Source organism: Rhinolophus hipposideros (genome assembly GCF_964194185.1).
Source record: "Rhinolophus hipposideros genome assembly, chromosome: 11".
Lineage (NCBI taxonomy): Eukaryota > Metazoa > Chordata > Mammalia > Chiroptera > Rhinolophidae > Rhinolophus > Rhinolophus hipposideros.
In genome coordinates, this window is record NC_138057.1 from 82,600,236 (window position 1) to 82,619,837 (window position 19,602).

General features: G+C 58.1%; 1 protein-coding gene across 5 annotated transcripts in view; it reads left to right on the forward strand.

Moving 5' to 3' along the window:
- NACC2 (NACC family member 2) overlaps positions 1 to 19,602 on the forward strand; it is a 64,544-nt gene that overhangs the window by 17,474 nt on the left and 27,468 nt on the right. The window contains exons 2-3 of one of the 5 annotated variants that reach the window (XM_081066599.1): positions 16,989 to 17,416; positions 17,762 to 17,933. In XM_081066599.1, the coding sequence (XP_080922725.1) occupies positions 17,051 to 17,416; positions 17,762 to 17,933 (538 nt within the window). In that variant the 5' untranslated portion in view covers positions 16,989 to 17,050. Of the gene's footprint in view, positions 1 to 15,490; positions 15,734 to 15,950; positions 16,030 to 16,211; positions 16,277 to 16,988; positions 17,934 to 19,602 lie in introns of those variants that run through there. The other 4 variants (XM_081066595.1, XM_081066596.1, XM_081066597.1 and 1 more) reach the window with 4 other exon arrangements.

Consider the following 19,602-nt stretch of genomic DNA (forward strand, 5'->3'; position numbering starts at 1 on the left):
GCCAGTCCACATGTAGGACTAGCGGTGACCCAGAAGGAAGAGGAAGCATGTCCCCTCACATTTTAGGACGAACCCCCAGTTAGATGTCATACCGGTTCTCTCGCTCATTTCAGTCAGCATGGACCTGTTAGCAGCCCATGACTTCATGGACCTCTAAGCCGTCTGGAGACCTGGTCCTTTCCCTGTGGGGTGACAGCTCTCAAGGGCCGAGCCCATGCAGGGTGCCCCCTTGGGAGATGTGAATGGACAAGTGTCCACTGTCACTCTGTGTGGACAGCCTGTTTCTGGCCTCCAGCAATAAGATGCCACCTGTTGATGACCAGACAGAATTGGTGATTTCACACGGAAGCCAACAGCGGCAGCCGGAGGAAGTCAATTGCACAGGGTTACACTGAGCCACGGCGTGATGTGGCCACTGTGTCCCCACAGTGAGAACTTGAGTGGACAGCGAGGACGGAGCCGGTCTGGACGGGAACTTGTGGGAGTCACATTCCTATGAGTCACACTTGATGGTCCAAGCTTAACCCCAGAAGGTTGGCCTCCTTCACGCCTCCTCCTGGGTGTGTCTTACCTTGCAGTTGGGCAACACGCCCTGTCCCATCCACCCCGGTACCCCCATCAGAAGCTGAAGGCAAACGTTTATGGTGAACTGTGGGCCCTCCAGGAAACTCCAGACAGTGTGCAGAGGTACCGTCCAACCTTGTTTATCTTAGGCTCTGATTTAGGGAAGGTGAAATGAGTATCATTCTCAGAAGAGATGGCAGCCTCTGGTTAGAACGATGTATGGTTTGAGCCTGGCTTTCCATTACTCAAAGGGACCGTAAAGTATTTTTAGTCTAGAATCAGGAACACCTTTGTAAGGAAGCTTAACCGCAGCTGTGAAGAACTTTAAGGAAAGCAAGAAGTCAGGGATGTGACCGTGCGAAGTGGGGAAAATCTCTGGGGAGACTTGGGGTCAACTATGGGGCCCAAGGGACCTTTACCACCCTATCTGCCGGCCGAGTCAGCACCCAGGCACCCGCCACCAGTGGAACAGACACCAGGCTCTGGTTTACAATAACATGCATAGTGCTGGGCCGTAACAGTGCACCACCACCTTAAAGAAAACTACCTTCTGGGTAAACCCATCAAAACCAAGCCAGTTTTGTCAAAAGTGTGACATTGAGTGGCTTCTTTTCAGACTCAGTATTTATAGGTATTATAAATCCAGGGAAATAGAGATCACTTTCAGCACACCCCCCAGTTTTCCGTACAGTCATGTGAGTTTACCTTCTATTCCTGGTTACATTCAGGAACAACCAGACTTTTCACTTTAAGACAAAATACCTCTTTTCCCCATGATAATAAAAACACCCTTTGATATACTGTTGACCCTCGAACAATGTGGGGTTAAGGGCGCTGACCCCCATGCAGTCGAAAATCCACGTATGACGTTTGACTCCCCCCAAATTCGGTGACTGCCAGCCTGCTGCTGACCGAAAGCTTCACCGACAACAAAAACAGTCGATTAACGTGTTTTATATCTTGTATGTATTACGTAACATATTGCAGTCAAGTAAGCTAGAGAAAAGAACCCATTATTAAGGAAGAGAATACACTTATAGTATTCACTGACAAAACCCATGTGTAAGTGGCCCCACGAGGCCCAGCCCCTGGTGTTCAAGGCCCAGCTGTGCTTTGATCTGCAGTCACACTGCTGGGCCACTCCCAGCCGCCTCATTTTATTTAACTTCTGTAACTAATTTCAGCGGAGAGACCTGCAGGTGGCAAGAGGAGGCTTTGGGACCCGCTTGACTCACGCAGGCGTGCTAACACGTCAGGCAAAGGCTCCCTCCAACACGGAGCATGCATGCACACGCACGCACACACCTTCACCCCTTGCCGCAGTGGCGGGAACGTGGTCATGCGGTCTGTGATGACGACAGGTGAGTGGAAGCTGCATTTTAAAGCTCTGCTCACTGATGAGTGTTTTCATCCTGTACTTACAAATTACCCGGCCATCGAGACATCGTCAAATACTAACTGAATTTAGTATTAGCCCAGGGTGTTAAAGTGAACAGGATTTGGGCTATTTTAAGTTGACAAACCAGAGAACCACAACGTTACTTTTGACTTTTTTCAAAACTTTGTAGTTTGAGATAATTGTAGATTTGTGTGCAGTTGTGAATAGTACAGACTGAATGGACAAACAAAAGTGGCCCATCCCTACGATAGAATATTTTTGACTGTAAAAAGGGATGGGTGTGTTTTATGGTGTATGAATCAAGCTGCTGTTCAAAACAGTAATCCTGAGAGTGTATTTAGGCCATTTATGTTTAATGCAATTATTGATCTGACAGTTGCCATTTTATTTTTTTATTCTGCTTTTTGTTTGCTTGTTTCTTTTTGCCTTCCTGTGGTCACTTGAACATTTTTTTTACGTGTGTTTTTCCAGGACCCATGAGCTCCAAGTCAAGCAGTTGTTTCAATCTAGTTGTGGAGGGCGCAGCTCACAGTGGCCCACGTGGGGGTCGAACCGGCGACCTTGGTGTTAAGAGCTCGGGCTCTAAGGAACTGAGTTAACCGGCCGCCCCCACTTGGACATGTTTTAAAATTTCATTTTGATGTATCTGTGTGTTTGTTATCTTTGAAATAATAGCGTTATTGAGCTATAAATCGCATACTGTACGATTCACCCACACCGTGTGCGGGTCAGTGATTTTTAGTTCGTTCAAAGTGAGCAGCCACCACCACAATTCATTTTAGAACGTTTTCATCACCCCAAGAAGAAGCCCTGGACCCTTTAGCAGTCACCCCCATTTCTTCCATCTTTCCCTACCCCCCACTGCGCACAGCCCCAGGCAACCACTGATCTATTTTATGTCTGTAAATTGGCTGTTCCGGACATTTCATATAAATGGCATCATGTAAAGTGGCCTTTTGAGTCTGGCTTTTTTCACTTAGCGTATGGTTTTGTCAGGTTCATCGACATTGTCGCCTGACTCAGCCCTTCATTCCTTTTCATGGCTGAATAATAGTCCCCTGTGTGTATGGACCGCCTGTTGTTTTCCCATCGTCCATTGAAGGACACCTGGGGTACTCCCGCTTTTTGGCTGCTGTGAGTAGTGCTGCTTTGCTTCTTCGTGTACAAGGCTTTGCGTGGACATAAGGTTTCATTTCTCTTGGGTAGACACCTAGCAGTGGAGTTGCTGGGTCGTATGTTTAACCTTTTGAGCAATTACCAGACTGTTTTCTAAAAACGGCTGTACCATTTTACATCCCCACCACATCTTTACCAACGTTTTTATTTTGTCTTTTTTATTCTGGCCATTCTGATGAGTGTGAAGTGCTATTTGACTGGCTTTGATTTTCATTTCTCTCATGGCTGCTGGTGTTGAGTAGCTTTCCATGTGTGCTTACTGGACATTTGTGTATCTTTGGAAAATGTCTCTTTAGATTTTTGCCCATTTTAAAATTGGGTTGTCTTCTTATTCTTGAATTGTCAGAGTTCTTTATGTAGTTCTTTATATTCTTGTATATAGATACACAAGTCTACAATCTATATGATTGGCGGATATCCCTTTCCAGTCCATCTTTTCACTCTCTCGATGGTGTTCTTTGAACACAAAAGTTTTTAATTTTGATGAAGTCTAATTGATCTTTTCTCCCCCTTTTGTTGCTTGTGCTTTTGTTGTCATGTCTCAGAATCCATTGCCTATTCCAAGGCCACAAAGACTTCTGCTATGTTTCCTTCTCAGAGTTTTACAGTTGTAGCTCTTACAGTAAGTTTCTGATTCACTTCCAGTTTTGTGTGACGTGGGGCCCACCTTCAGTCCGTGACACGTGGAGGGATGTCCAGCTGTCCCAGCACTAAGTTGTGAAAAGGCCGTTGTTGGGGCCCTGGGTCCCATTGTTGAAAATCAGTTTACCGTACACACGTGGGTTTATTTCTAGACTCTCACTTCTATGGCATCGATCGTCTGTCCATATGCCGGTGCCACACTGTCTTGACTACTGGAGCTTTGTAGCCTCTTAGGAAATCAGGAGGTACGAGCACCCCAACTTTGTTCTTTGTCAATATTGTTTTGACTATTCTGGGCCCCTTGTATTTCCATATGAATTTTAGAATTGGCTTGTCCCTTTCTGCGAAGATGTCAGCTGAGAGTTTGATGAGAGCGCCTTAACTCTGTAGATGAATTTGGGGAGTCACCCCATCTTAGCGATAGCAGACCTTCTCATCCATGAACATGGGTGGCGTTCCACTTGTTTAGACACTTAGTTTCTTTTAACAAAGTTTTGCATTTTTAGAGTACTAAGTTTTACACTCCTCTGGGTAAGCTCATTCCTAAGTAGCTCACTTTTCTTTGATGTCTTATGTGGAATAATTTAAATTTCATTTTCAGATTGTTCATCCTAAGTGTATAGGAATACGTTTGATTTTTGTGTGCTGGTCTTATATCCTGCAACCTGGCTGAACCTGTGGATTGGTTCTAACAGTGTTTCGGTTGGTTCCTCAGCGTGTTTGTTACACAAGCTCATATCACCTGCGGACAGAGACAGGTTTGCTCTTTCCTTTCCAACTGTTAGTTCATTTTCTTGCCTAACTGCCCTCACCAGGACCTCCAGGACAGTGCGCGCCTCCCTGCCTTATTCCTGATCTTGGGGCAGGCACCCTCGTTCACCATCGAGTGTGATGTTAGCTGTGGGATTTTCACATGCTTTGTCAGGCTGAGGAAGTTCTCCCTGTTCCTGGTTTCTTGAGTGTTTTCATGTGTTGTTTATGTGTTACGCATTTTTAGATGACAGATGTTAGAATTATCTGACGGGTTTTAAAGCAACGCCCCAGTATCCCAGCATTCCACAGTCCCAGAAGTGTAAGTCCAACACAATTAATTTTGATATCAGTTTGTCAAAATCATTCTTTGTACTTGACGATATACTTTTACATTTCTGTTCAAAATCTTGAGCATGAAGTAAAAGTAATACTAGCTTCTCTGATTGGCAGAACAGTACAAAGACTTTGGGAAATTCACATTACTCTCCTCATGAGGAAACACATCCGGATATGCAAGATAAAACATGAACTGGGTTTGTAAATCAGGGAAAAGGCAGCAAGTTGTTTTTTAACCCAAGTTACCAAAGCGGTCTGATTTGTCCAGGATTCCCCTTGATTACAGGAATTTGGGATACTACATGAAAGTGCTTTATGAGCTAGCAGTTTCTCTGACTAGGGTCCCCTCCCCCTTAAATGCTAGCTCATTAAAAATATTGGAAGTTCCGTTTCTTTATGTTCTGGGAATTCTGAAAATATTCAATGTATGAAATTGCTTATTATCTACTGGCTCCCAAGCATACAGCTGTGTAAGAGACTCTATAAGTCACAGACACCCTGAGGCAGGAAGACATTTCATCCTCGGTATGAGGAAGGGCTGCTCTGGGGTCCAGCCATAGGTCAGAAGTAAGCACGGAAAGCGGCTCACCTCCCTGTGTCTCGGAGATGGTTTTCTTTGCAGGCACGCGAGTTGTTGCCTTGACTAATGAACAGACAGATGACCGACAGGACGAGTCAGGCTTCCCTCATTCACCCTGCAGAGCCTCCCGTGGTCAGGCTGGAAAGCCAGCCCCCAGCCACTGCCACCCCTGCTCACTGGCTCCCAGGTCTCGGGGGGTCTGGACCAGCCTGGCCGTGCGGGTCACTGCTCCTCCCTGGTCCTTGCCACCGAAAAGGGACGTGGCCCAAACCACAAATTAGACAGGATACAGATGGACTGACAGACTTGGCTAACAACCAAAAGCAAAAACAGTCTCGGGAGAAAAAAAATAAACAATAAAAACAGAAAAAGATGTCTGCAAAGGCCTAGGGCTGCCACCTGTTGGGTCCGCTGGGAGAGGGAGACTGGGTGGGGCAGAGCTGCAGCTGAGTTGCTTCTGCTGGGAGCCCATTTGGACACCTGTCGAGTACAGTCGTGATGAGTTCTACACAAGACCTGTACAAATAAAGTGAGCGCGTGTCAGGGATGTGCTGAGCTCGGCGCGAAGGGGCCTGCAGGTGGGAAAGCTGGCTGGAAGGGTGTGCACCGGGGCACCGGAGAGAACAGGCCATCTCCACACGTGCTAGGCTAGACCTGAAGCCGGCTACTGTCCTGCAGGGCAAACCCTGCAAACTTTGGGGCTGTCCTCTCCATGGAGCGAAATCTTTGCATCTTTCCTGGACGAAATGAATGAGTGTGCATGGCACGGGACAGAGCCCAGGAGAACGTGAGTCCAGAGTGGTTCTCCTGATCGTGGTCGTGGGTGGCTGGTCGGGCTGTGCTTGCCTGCGACGCTCAGTGGACAAGCGGTGACACTTTGCTGTGGTTCCAAACTCCTGGTAAGTCCCTGAGCAGTCCGTCATCCGGAACCGGCAGTCGGGTATCTCCTGAGCTTGCTTCCTGCCCAGGCTGCCTGCTGGTCTGGACTTTCTCTGTCCCGGCAGTGTCGGGGCTGGGGGCTGTACCCCAGGGGTGGCCTGGGCTTGCCCCATGACTCCTCTGGGGCACCCACTGCTCCCTGCCCTACCTCTCTTGACTCTTTTCCACCCTGCTGCCCTCAGAATGAGCGTGCTCCTCTCTGCCTCCAGCACCCCCTGCAGGCTGAATGCCCAGCTGACCCTTGCTGGCCAGGGTGCCCTGTGAGCAGGGCTGGGCCATCAGCTTTGTGCTCTGTAGGGAGAGGGCAAAGCATCTGAGTGAAGCCAGTGCCCAGTGCATGGAGCGGCTGGCCACAGTGCCCATTGTGGGTCCGAGTGACTGGAGGCGGCACGTGACCCTCTCTGGTGCGCCTGGAGTGGCAGGAGCACCTACTCACCACTGTCACCAGGCAGTAGGGGCCACGTGGCGTTGGGCAGGGTGTGAGCCTGCTGACACCCGCAGGCTTCCAGGGCAGTCAGGGGCCAGGCCTGGGGGCAGCTGAGCCACCTGGCATTGCTCCGGGTCCCCTAGCCCCTGAGGGAGGGTCTGTTCCATCCCAGAATGTGGTCGCATCAGCGGGCCTTGTCCCCACCCTGTGATAGTCCAGGATGAACAGTGGAACCTCAGGCCCAGGGATCTGGGGCGACACACATGTGCAGCACGCCCCTGGTTTCTCAGGGGGCCCGGTGTGTCTGGGGCTGGCTGGTCTGGGTGGGCTTCCAGGATACAGAGGGGCAGGCTCTGGTGAAGGGGCCGGCATGCTCCTGGGTCCCTGGATGGTGGATAACTGGCAGGTGGGAACGAGCAGGGGGGCTGGGGTCCCAGAGGCCTGAGGGCTGGCGAGGATGTGCCCCAGGGCTCCTGAGGGCCTTCAGGGGACTTGGTGCCCACCCAGCTGCGTCTTTGATGCCTTTTACCCGGGAGCGTTCTGGCCGTCTTCTCCTTTGTCCTGATGACACCTCTGACGTGCGGTGAGCGCCAGCCTGCAGGACGGAGGCCAGCCGGCCTGGGCCTGATCCTCAGGGACCCAGGGAAGGCCTTTCAGCCCCTCACCTCGGCCCACCAGCTTGTCCTGGGGTCCTGGCCCTTCCTGCTGTCAGCACTGAGCCCCTCGTCCTGGGTAGACCCGCTGGCTGGGCCGCTCAGTTTCTGGGAAGTCTGGGTGTCTGCAGCCCCCACCTCCAGGCTTGTCACGAAGCCACGTGAAACAGCAGGGCTGAGGCTGGAAGCTGGAGGGTCCCCGTCCCAGCCTGGTGCTCCCCTCATGCTGCCCTGCAGAGGAGCCTCCTCTGGGAGGGGAGAGGGGTCCCACCTGCTGTGCTGTGGGTGCCTGGTCATGAAGTCGGTGTTGTATCTGAGGTCTTTATTTTCCGTATCCGTAATCACCTTTTATGGCCGGCCCGTAAGCCTGTGATCCTGGTGCCTGGGGCCCCCCGCCCCCACCCCTGCACCCTCTTCTCTTTAACACAGTTTTCCTCTGAGCTACACAGGGCTTTGGGGAGATCTGGGTTTGTGGTTCAGATTCTCACGCTGGAACACGAGGACAATTATGTGCAGCTTTTATTCGGCCCTCAGGATTCTTACTGCATTATCCGTATTTCCTTTAATTTGTGGGATTTCTAGTAAATGGGCTTAAAAATAGGTCTGGGCGCGATGCCAGGCAGATGTGGGCAGCAGGCAGGCATCTCTGCGTTTCTCTCTAAAGGCAGAGCAGGGCAACCCTGGTGTCACTTTGGCCCGTGCCTCCTGCGGGTCCCTCAAGGTGGCCCTGCCATTGCACCCCAGGAGACAGCCCGCTGTCCCAACTCCTAGACAGAGGTCAGGCTGGCCCTGCCATGTTTGTGAGGCCAGGCCCAGTGCTGGGTGTTGGGGTAGAGAGGTTGGCAGCAGTGCCAGCTGGGCTGTGAGACTTGAGGAGGCCCAGTTGCCTGGAGGGCTGCTCGCCTGCTCTGGTGCCAGACTCACTGGGTGGTGCTTTGCCCCCAGAGGTCCCTGGTGTCCCAGCTGCTGCGCAGCCCACGGGGGCCCCGAGATCTGTGTCAGTGCCACCCTTGAGTGTCCCAAATGCCCCTCTGGACAAGAAGATGGAGATAGTCCCTGCCCAGAGGGTGACCCACATGTGGCTGGGGGAGCCCAGGAGCTGGGCACCTCTGTGGGATGGGTGGGTGGGTGTCCCGGCGAAGTGGGTGGGAGGTCCCTGAGGTGCTGCGGGCCTCTGTCCTGCCCTACACTTGTCTCTTACTTGAGGGCCAACATGGGTGTGGCCTGGGATCCCGCTGCCCAGCTCCAGGCCAGGTGGCACTACCAGCAGCAGCCACCTTTCCAGAGCGTGGTGTGGGGGCCTGGTGTGCTGTGGCCCAACTCACTGTCATTGGATCCAACCCCCAGCGGCTGATTTAGTGTTTCTGTGTCAGTCTGATTTACATTAGGTTTTTAAGCATAATTAGAAATGCAGGGGAGCTTTGTGTCTTACCTCGACTATTTATGGCACGATATGCAGATGAGGGGAGCTATGAATATTAACGACGGGAGTGTGTGCGGAGGCACTGTCTTCAATGAGTTGGGTGACCATGGCCTGGCATGCCCGCCATTACTCCTCGCCCACTGCCCTGGGACCAGCTCCGCCAGGACCCCCCGCCTGTCCCCAGCTGTTCTGCGACTCCACAGGCACCCACAAGAGGGGAGAGTGAGGTGCTGCATGGGCCAGAGGGGAGTCCAGCTCCCAGGCCACTGGCCTGCTCAGCCTGGGCCACCCCTGCTCTCAGGAGCCCCCCCCAGCCCCCCAGTGTGGGGCTGAGAGGAAGACCCTGCTCTGGCGATGAGGTTAGAGGAGGGCGCTGCCTGCACGCAGAGAAGAGCTGGCTTTTTAAGTTATTAAACTGTGCCCCAGGGAGACACTCTTCAAGCTTACGTTATTTAAATTACAAATACGGGTGAGAGATTGTCGGCTCTGTGCAAAACACTGCTTCATTCTTTGGGAACCTTCTGGAACCGTTTTGTGGCCAGTGCGGGGAGTTGGTGGGTCTCAGGGCTTGAGGCGGGGTGGGGGCATCAGGGTGGGGGGTGGGCTCATGGCTGGGCCACCTGCCTGCTGCCGGCCAGCCCTGCTCCTTCTCTGAGTGAGCCCCACTGTTTCTTTAGGGTTACACCCTGTTTGTTTGGGCCCCTGACTCCCCTCCCACACTAAAGTCAAAATATTTGAGAGTGGAGGGTGGGAGGTGTGGTGAGTTGGTGGCAGGTGGCTGTGCCTGGTGGGTGGTGTCATGTCAGAAGGAGTCCCAAGCTGTGTGTTCCCAGTCATGGGCTCAGCCTGGCCACACAGACCCCCAAATTGGACCCTCATCAGGTCTCACTGCATAGGCCACGTGCTGTGGGGCACAGGGCCCGCTCGCTGCCCCTTCTGATGGCGTGTCCACCCAGCCCGTGCTCAACCCTGTGGTCCTGCAGCCGTAGGTCTGATGGAGCCTGGCTGTTGGTGGCCTGCTGGGTGCCCTGAGCCCTTGGGGGCAGGACTGGGGTGCTGTGCGGTGACGCCCCTTGCTCTGCTGGTATCTCTCTGAGGACCAGCCCTGGCTCTGTGGCTCTATCCTTGGGATGGCATGAGGAGGACTGATAAGCACATTTCTGAATTTACAGATTCTGGCATGCTGCCCTTCTCTGTTTGGGAAAAAAAAAGCTTCCAGGCAAACATTTGTTAGAGCAGTTAAAACCGGCTTTTATGCTTGATGCCGGCCCAGGCTGTGGTCTCCGGCCGAGGCTGCCCAGTGGCCAGGCTGGACCCAGTAAGCAGGCATCTCACCTCGGTTTCTCAGCCTCAGAACACGGTGAGCGGGATGGGGTCTTAGACGTGGGGCCCCAGCCAGGGACACGCTGAGCCTGAAGTTTCAGACCTGCACCCAGGGAACACCAGAGCAGCCAAACTCGGGGGCTCCGGTGGAATTCTCATGTGTGTGGCAGCGTCCTGGCGCTTTGCGCTGGTAGGGGCTTCGTTGCCCGTGTCCAGTGGGGTCCGTCCTTGCTCTCTTGATGATCAAAGCCGTCGCAGGACACTGGGTGTGGAAAGCAGGAAGCTAGGGAGGGTGGTGACGGGCTGCAGGTTCCAGCCCCTGGCCTCGGTGGAAGCTTGTCCTCTCAGTGACTCAGTTTCCTTGTTTGCACCCACCCATAGGGGCTGGGGTTTGGGGACGCGAGCACACAGTAGGTTCGGTTGGTGACTGTTGGAGACTATGGGGAGGGGCTCCAGGGACCCAAGCCCCTACTCTGGAGCCCTGCTTCTGCCTGCCCAGCTGTTTGCTAGGCGGCTAGCCCTTCCATTAGCAGTGAAGCCCCGTGGCGGCCCAGCAGTTGCTTTATGGTGTATTGAAAGTTTAATGCAAACCTGAAGCCTGAACCAGTTAGTGCCTCGCCCAGCCCCCAGGGGACCTGGCACGCCCAAGCTGGGCAGCCTCCATGCAGACGGGCACCTTGACCCCCCCGGGGCCACCTCTGGCCGCTGCCCCTTGCTCTGCTCTTCAGCAAAGCCAGGGCGTGAGTGGGTGGGTGACAGGAGGTGGTGAGCTTCCCCCACTGCGGGCCGTAACTGGAGCCTGTGCTGTCATTGAAAAGCAAGGCCATTGCTCTGCAGGCTGCTGTCCAGAGCGAGCCTCCCGCCCTCCCCTCATCTCAGCCTCGGCAGAGCAGCCCTGCTGCCAGCCCTGTCACTACCGCCCCTTTGCTCACGTGTGTTCATGCTGACTCACAGAGTCACCTGCGAGCGTCCCTGCCACACACCGTCCTGGGGGATATGGCTGCAGGTGCCTCACCCCAAACTCAGGAGCACCTGGACTTTGGGGAGGCGTCCTTATTGCCAGGCTGGCTTCTGCTGACATGTAGGGCTTGGCCGCTGGGGATGTGGGGCCGCCAAGGGGACGGGCCTCCGACTGGAGGCAGGGCAGGTGGGGCAGTGAGCCCGCTCCTTTTCCTCCTGCCAGAATGTTCCCTGCGTACCTGCCTCCCTCCTTCCCTGCGGTGGGTGTGTTTGATGGCTCTGCGCTTGCCGAGGTCCAGATCTCTTATTAGATTGGTAAAATTAAATCCTGCAAAATAATTTTATTTAATTTAATTTATCTCGCCTCCCTTTCCCTTGCTGGTAGTGATCCTGCAGAAATCAAACTCCGCATTCCTGCGCCTTGCCATGCCCTTGCCACAGGAAGCTGTGGGCACGGGAGGCTGGGGAGCAGTGCGTGGGTCCTGCTGGGCTTCTGTGGAACTCCGACCCCCGCCACGGCCATCGGCCTTCTCACGTGCCTGCAGCTGGGGCCAGTACCCCGGCCCTTTCTTGTAGGGGTGTCTGCTGTCTGGGGGTGGGGCCGGGGCCTGAGAAGACCCCTGCTGGTAACCCATAACCCCAGGGCCTGGATATCCTGGCTGTCCAGAGGGAGGGTCCACAGAGAGGAGGCTCCTCCTCTCCCGCCGCCCACGTTTTTTCTCATTCTGGGGGAGGTTCTGGAGTCTGAGGGACGTCTCCCCCAAAGTTTGGGGGGGCACAGTTTGGGGGGGACGCTGGACTCTGGCTTTGTAGTGTCAGCAGGGGCTTTCCAAAGGGGGTTCCATTCTGAGGGGGAGCGTTCCGTAGTGCACTTGCTTTGAGGATGGCTGGAGTGACCAAAGTTAGGGACCTGTGACATTCTGGCTTTTCCCGACCGTGCCTGGCGAGTCTCGCTTGGGCAGCAGGTGGTGGGGAAAGGGAGGTAGAGAAGGGACAGGGTGGTCACGGTGGGCCTGGGCCCCCCTGGACAGGGAAAGGTGGGTGGTGCCTCCCTTCCTCGGCAGATGGCCATCCCCGCTACCCCCAGCCCGCTCAGGCCCCTGGCCCTCTCCTCTCTGGCCGCCGCACAAGGGTCGGCCCTGGGCATGTAAACCAAGCCTTTATTTTATTCTTTTCTCCTAAAGTTCAGCTTTGTTCCTGCCCCAGCCGAGGCTTCTAAGAAAGCAACCTAAAACCAGCTCATGTTGGGCTCCCATGGGCCAGGCTGTGGGGCGCCAGCCTCGCCTGCACAGGTGGCATGAGGACACGGCGGCAACAGCACCAGTTGTCCTCGATCCCCAGGGACCCAGACAGCCTTGTCACCTTCCAGGGGAATAATGGTCCCTTCTCTGGGCCAGTGGTCTGGTCCCAGCCCTGGGTCACAGGCCCCTGAAATGCAGGTGCTGGCTGAGGCCTGGGGGTGGGGGGACTCATGAGATGCCCACCTAGACCATCGCCCTCCCGCCCAGGTCACTGCAGGTAACAGTTGTCAGTGCAGCTTCCCTGGGAGAAGAGTGTGCTAGGCTCCAGTGCGGGGTTTTACTAATATTCTCTCCCTCGACCCTACGGTAACCACCCACGGGTACCCCTGACTCTGACTGACAGATGAGTATCTCGTGTGAGGTGTCATTTGCGTGAGGCCACAGGACGCACGGCTATGACGTGGCTGGGGCCCGGCCTGGCATGTGGGGGTGATGCCCAGTGGGCCCCAGGACCCACTGCTGGAAGGGACAGGCCCTGGGGGTTGGTGCTTTACCCTGTTCTCAGTTTAGGTCCCAGCTGCTGGCCTGCTCCGCCCTGGGCATCGGGACTCTCTGGAGACAGGTGCACAGTGTACACCTTTGCTGGCCTTTGCCCACCCTGGCCAGGCTGGGTTACCCCTCTCATGACACGAGCGCCCTGGTCTGGCTCCGAGGACACCTCTCGCTCTCTGGGAGGCTCCAGCGGTGGGTCTGTGTTGGCAGCAGCCCAGCCCTCTCCTGCTGCTCTCCCCAGTCCTGTCCAGCAGTAGGTGGACCGCTCACTAGGCCTTGGGCTGACCCGCCCGCCCCACCCTTGCTGAGCTCAGAGGGCACCTGGCGGGCTTCCCCGAGGAGGTGGAGGCAGGGGCCTGACAGCGGAGGTGGCTCTGTACCCGGGAGGGCAGCGTGGGCACAGGGGAGGTGAGGGCTCCTGCAGGAGCAAAGGAGGGCTGTGGACTGAGGCCCCCACTCTCCCTCCCCATCACCGGTCCTGCCGTCCCTCGGCCTCTGGGTGTCCTCCTGTTTCCGCATCAGCTCTACCTGTGTCCCCATCTGGCCCTCTGTGTGGCTGGGTGGGCACGTGGGGCTGTGCCCCCACCCCCTACCCTAAGGCTCCAGCCCCTCATCTTGTGGCCACAGAGCTTCTCCTAGGCCCCAGGAAAGGGGGGCCACCAGGACAACACAGCCAGTTTGGGGGGCCTGACACAGGGCTTCTGGCAGGAGCTTTCCAGGGCCAGGCTCCCTGGGTCTGGATAAAGCCGGGTTGGCCAGGCTACCTGGGGGCGCAAGGGGTGCAGACAGAGGCCTGCATGGATGTGGCGGCCTCCTAAGGGCAGTGAGGATAATAAGTCACTGAGGGTGTGACCGAGTGTGCTGGGCGCTAGGGCCCTTGCTCTGCTGCCCAGGCTGGCCCAGTGGCCCCTCTGGACTTGTGCTGCTTCCATCTTATCCAGGCACAAGCGAAGAACGACCCAAGGTTTGGGCTCGCTTGGCCACCCCATGGGTGAGGGACAAGCCCGGATCTGAAGTGCTGAGATGGAGGCCTCAGCCTGTTGGGAGCCCGAGCAGGGGCCTGGAGCAGGAGGAGGTCCTGCCGAGCCCGTCTCCTTGCCCCCAGGTCCTTGGGCAGCCCTGTGGGAACCATTTCTGACCACGCCCCAATCACAGCCCTTGTGTCACCCAGCCAGTTACCATCAGCCCATGTAGAAGGCACAAGGCCCTGCTCTGGCAGTGCCCCTCACCGGGATTCCTTTCTGCTCCCCTGTTCAGCAGCTTTTTATCTGGTCCTGGAAGTGGAGCCCAAGGTGTGCGATGGGGAGGTACAGGTGGCTCTTCCCGGTACCCCAGCCTACGCTCTGCTCCAGCCGCCACGGTTCATTCTTGGGTGATGGCTGTGCTGCTGCCACCACAGGGTCATCTCCCGTCTTGACCTTGTACCTTCTTGCCGGCTGCCTATTCTCTTCCTAGGGCCACAGTTGGTGGCAGGTGGGGAAACCGAGGCTGGGCAGGCCAGTGGTTTGCCCCAGGGCCTACGAAATCCAGCAGGTGGCAGCTTGAGCCTAACATGAGGCACCCACCCTATAGGCCAGGACTGGCCATGTGTGTGGTACCCCCTCCGCCCAGGAAAGGCTCAGTGGAGGTTGAATGCTGTGGGCCTGCCGGCTCAGGCAGCCCAGCCCGACTCATTCCCTGGGTGGGGGTGGTGCCTTTGCTGCCACCTCTGCGGGCGCAGGTCCATCAGGGGCTGGGGCTGAGTCTTTGTGGGGGGACAGTTTGCGGCCACCGTGGGCACCAGTTGTGCCACAAAGTTGCTCTTTTTCAAATGCGCTAACCTGGCCTGAGGTTGGGAGACAGGGTGACTACCCTGCTTGAGTGGGGTGGGGGTGTTGGGGCTAGACAAGCTGGGCCTGCTGCTCCGGGACCCCAAGGAGAAGCGGGAAGGCGGGCGCTGGGGCCAGGGGCTCAGGCCGCGGCCTCCTCATCCATGCGGGGACCTCGTCCTCCGGGCCCCTTGCTCTCCTGTTTCTGCCTCATTTTCTCATCTCCCCCTTTTCCCTCCCTCCTGGGCTCCCGTCCGTGTCCCAGCTCCTGTCCAGTCTGCCCCACCCCTGGCCCCCTCGCCGGGGGCTCTGCCAGCTCTGCAGACTGTTTGGAATAGTTTAAATGCTTTGACACCCGGGCTGTGCTGGATGGCAGGGCGGCAGTTCACTGGGCAATTCATATGCAAAACTGCACCATAAATTTGCAGGCTGTCTCAGTTGCCGTGGCACCGCGAAGCGTTTCCCCACGTACAGTACAGTATTTCTGCCATCTTTGTTTGCATTGCAGTGAGTCATCAAAAGTCTGTCTTGTACCAACACCCGGAGCCGCGCATTCCTCTGGCACCAACACTCCACTGTTTTTAAAGCCGGGGCTGGGAGCTGGCATTTACTTGGGCTCCCAAATCAAAGGCAGCTATTCATTCCCGGGAGCCGCCTGGATGTCCGTCTGCATCCGGCCTCTGCATTTAGATGCCGTGCGCCGCCCGGGAGAGCCGGGCCGGGTGCAGCTGAGCCGGCCGCCCAGCCGCGCGGCCCGAGCCGCTCTGCGCCCTCCCCCGCGCGCCCCCCCGCGCCCTCCTCCTCTCCCGGCTCCTCGCGCCCTCCCCACCCCAAGGGCTCCCGCGCCGTTTGCTGCATTCCCGGAGCAGCTGGCGGCTGCGGGCTGCCGGCGAGCGGGGAGCCTGCCCCTGCCAGGCTGAGCGGGCAGCGCGGGGCCCCCAGCGGAAGCGGCCGAAGGTAGGTCTCCGCGGCCGGCGGGGCCGCCCTGCGGGCCGGCAACTTCCCCGCAGTGGGGGCCCCGCGGGCCCTCCCCGGGCGGCCGCCCCCTGCCCAACTCCGCCGGTCCCCGCGCGCCGCCCTCGCTCTGCGCTCCCGGCACCGGCCGCCCGGCGCCTCCGCGGCCGCTGGCACTTTCCTCCCGCGGGACAGAGCGGCCCTTTGTGCGGCTCCGGCTGCGCGAGTTGAGCCGCGTCTCCTCGGCCCGTCGGTTCCGGCCCCCCTTCCCGGAATCGGGCTTGGGCTCCGCGTCCACGGTGCTGGGGCCGGGTCCCCAGCGCAGGGTGCCCTGGCCGGTCCCTCCCTCCAGTCTCCCCATGACCCCTGTAGTCACCTGCGCTGGGAACCGGCCAACGGGGATTGGCCTGTGTTGGAAGCTGGGGGGGTCGGGGCTGCTGTGCAAGTGGGGCTGCGACTGGCTCCCAGCTGGTCCCGCGGCGGGTCCTTGACGGCAGCCTGGGGACCTGGGGAGCCAGCGCCGCGCAGAGCGCTCTGGCCCTGGAGGTCTCCTGGCGGGACTGGAAGGGGAGCAGACGTGGGGGGCCCTTCGGAGCCCGCGGACCCCCCTAGCTTCAGCTCACTTCGCTGGGTGCCCCTACTCCTTGCCCCCCCGTGGCCTTCTGCACGCTGCTCTGAGGAAAAAGAGGAAAACCAACCAGAAGCCAAAAGCTTTGGGAAAGACCTCCCACCAGACCCCCTGTGGCACTCTGCGGGAGGGTGGGGGCTGCACAGCTGCTCTAGCTTCTGGCCCCTCCCAGGGGAGAGGCAGTGAGGGGCCCTCAGCTGCTAACTTTTTCCTGGGAAAATAGTTGTGCAGAGCGGCCCCTTTTCCTGGTTTCCATCCCTGCTGTGGTGCAGGCCTCTATTCTGTCTTCTGCTGAGAAGGGTGTCCCCCGCCCAAGGGCTCCGAGGGCTCTGTCTGTCTCCTGGGGGACTCTGGGGGCAGCCCCCTGCCCCCGTGGGAACGCCGCTCGGGGCTTGTAATGTCCCGCGTGCAGCGCTGATTCTTCCCTCACCCAGGGTCCCGTGGGAGCGAGGTCATCCCAAGACCCCTGGGTAGTTCTGGGTGGAGGGAGTCTGGGGGTGGCTCGGCAGAGGGGGCTCGAGCGCAGTTCCTTGGCCTTTCCCAGGGGTCAGTTTGGGGCTTGGCCCTTTGCAGGTCGGCGCTGCACATCCAGGAGGCTGACCACGGTGCCTCCTGCCTTCTCTCCCGCAGATGTGCCTGCTCAGGCCACTCCCGTGCTGAGTCGGAGGCGAGCCCGCGAGCGCCTGGCCGCCATGTCACAGACACTGCACATTGAGATCCCCAACTTCGGGAACACCGTGCTCGGCTGCCTCAACGAGCAGCGCCTGCTGGGCCTCTACTGCGATGTGTCCATCGTGGTCAAGGGCCAGGCCTTCAAGGCCCACCGGGCCGTGCTGGCCGCCAGCAGCCTCTACTTCCGCGACCTGTTCAGTGGCAACAGCAAGAGCGCCTTCGAGCTGCCGGGCACAGTGCCGCCCGCCTGCTTCCAACAGATCCTGTCCTTCTGCTACACGGGCAGGCTGACCATGGCGGCCAGCGAGCAGCTCGTGGTCATGTACACGGCCGGCTTCCTGCAGATCCAGCACATCGTGGAGCGTGGCACAGACCTCATGTTCAAGGTGAGCTCGCCCCACTGCGACTCGCAGACCGCCATGATGGAGGACGCCAGCTCCGAGCCCCAGAGCCCCTGCAACCAGCTGCAGCCAGCCGCCCCCGCCCCCCCCTACGTCGTGTCCCCCTCCGTGCCCATCCCGCTGCTGACCCGCGTGAAGCATGAAGCCATGGAGCTGCCGCCGGCCACCGGCCCGGGCCTGGCCCCCAAGCGCCCACTGGAGTCGGGGCCCCGGGATGGCACAGCAGTGGCGGGCGCTGCAGTGGTGGCCGGCGCAGCCCCTCTCAAGCTGCCCCGGGTCTCCTACTACGGGGTGCCCAGCCTGGCCACCCTCATCCCCAGCATCCAGCAGGTGCCCTACTCCCAGGGGGAGCGGACCAGCCCGGGGGCCAGCAGCCTGCCCACCACCGACAGCCCCACCTCCTACCACAACGAGGAGGATGAGGAGGATGATGAGGCGTACGACACCATGGTGGAGGAGCAGTACGGCCAGATGTACATCAAGGCCACCGGCAGCTACGCAGGTAACATGGCAGGCCGGCCCCACCCCGTCCTGCGGCGCGCTTGCCAACAGGCGTGGGGGGACCGCCAGGCCCGGTGTGGGCCCCGAGGCAAACCTGACCCCCTCCCCGTGTCACGCACAGCAGTCTGGGAAGGTAGGCAGGCGGGGGCCCAGGACAGCTTGGGAGGCCACTGTGCTGGAGGTGTGCAGGGGGTCGCCCCCAACCCAGGCTGCATGAGCTAGCGGGAGCTGAGGCCGGAGGCGGAATCGTCCTAGCTCAGCCTTGCGGGGCCTCAGCTAAGGACTTTGATCCTGGATGAGACCAGAGGCCACGGGAAAGTGTCTAGCTGAGCAAAACCCACTGGAAGCTTCAGTGTAGCATGCGGGACAGGGCCCTGTCTCCCATTGGAGATGGAGATGGAGCGCCTCAGTGGCCCAGGGACCTGCCCGAGGGCTCACAGCGCGTCACTTATCCTGCTCGAGGCCTCAGTGTTTCTGTCTGTGAAGTGCCAGGCTCCACGGGCGCCGCAGCAGGCCCTCAGCCCTTTCTCCACCCGCATGGTCTTGCCTCTCAGTGAGGCCAGAGATTCTCCTGTACCCTTCGCATTTGCTGCCACCTCCCTGGGCCCAGCACCAAGGGACAGACCAGAAAGTGCCTGCTGCTCTGAATGAGCTCCCGCCGAGGTTAAGGGGGGCTCCCCCATTTGGGACCTACAAACCCGAGATGCCCTCATTTGAGACGCCTGGCACTGCAGACTGCGTCACAGTCCCAAGGGACAGTTCAGGAATTGTTGGGCAGAGGGTCCCGTACTTGGGGCCCCAGATCGGGTGTCCCCCTGCCTTCTGTGTTCCCCGAAAACTGGCTGTGCGCCTGGGCCTGCTGCCTGCACTGATTTGCATGCAGGGCCTGTGTCCAGTGGACTGGATCCGGAACATGGTGCCAGCGGGAAGTGACGTCCCAGAGCTGGGGCCCCGAGGGGCAGTGTGGGGGCTCTTTCTCCCCTCTGCCCCCCCCATGTCCTCATGCCCAGATGGGGCAGACACTGTCACCCCTCTTGTGCCTCCCTCATCTGTGCTGAGGAGCAGGGCCAGGGGGATCAGGCCTGGTGACACCTGGGTCCCCAGGAGGGCCTCAGCCTCTGAACACAACCTGTTCCCCTCTCAGAGCTGCAGGGAAGGCACTGCCCTGACCCCCTCCACCCCCACCCCCCAGCCCAGGGGCTCTGGGGATGGTTTTTCCCCTAAAGCCATTACTTTAAATGCGAGTTGTCACATTTGCATGAATTCCATAGGGTGCTGGCAGGTAGACCTCCTCTATTGAACTTGGTTTTTCCTTTCAGTGGCAGAGGAAAGGCTTTGCCGTTCCCAGTACCAAGAAACCTGAGAGCAATGGCTGGGCCTTCCGAGGGCCCACTGGGCTCAGCCTTGTGGGGGCCCCTGGGAACCTGCCCATGTGCTGACAGCCACCTGGGAGGAGGGGAGAGGGCCCCCCGGAGCCCCAGAGTGGGCAGCTCCTTCCCCAGGAGTGCAGGTCGCGTGGACCTAGGGCAAACCCTGCAGCCTCTGAGAGATCCCGCCCTCATGCTGCCCCCTGGATGGGGCTCTGTGGAGGGGTCAGGGCAGAATCTGTCAAGAGCCCAGGGGTGGGGGCTGCCCATTGGTGGCCCATGGTTGTGCGTGTCTCCCCAGGG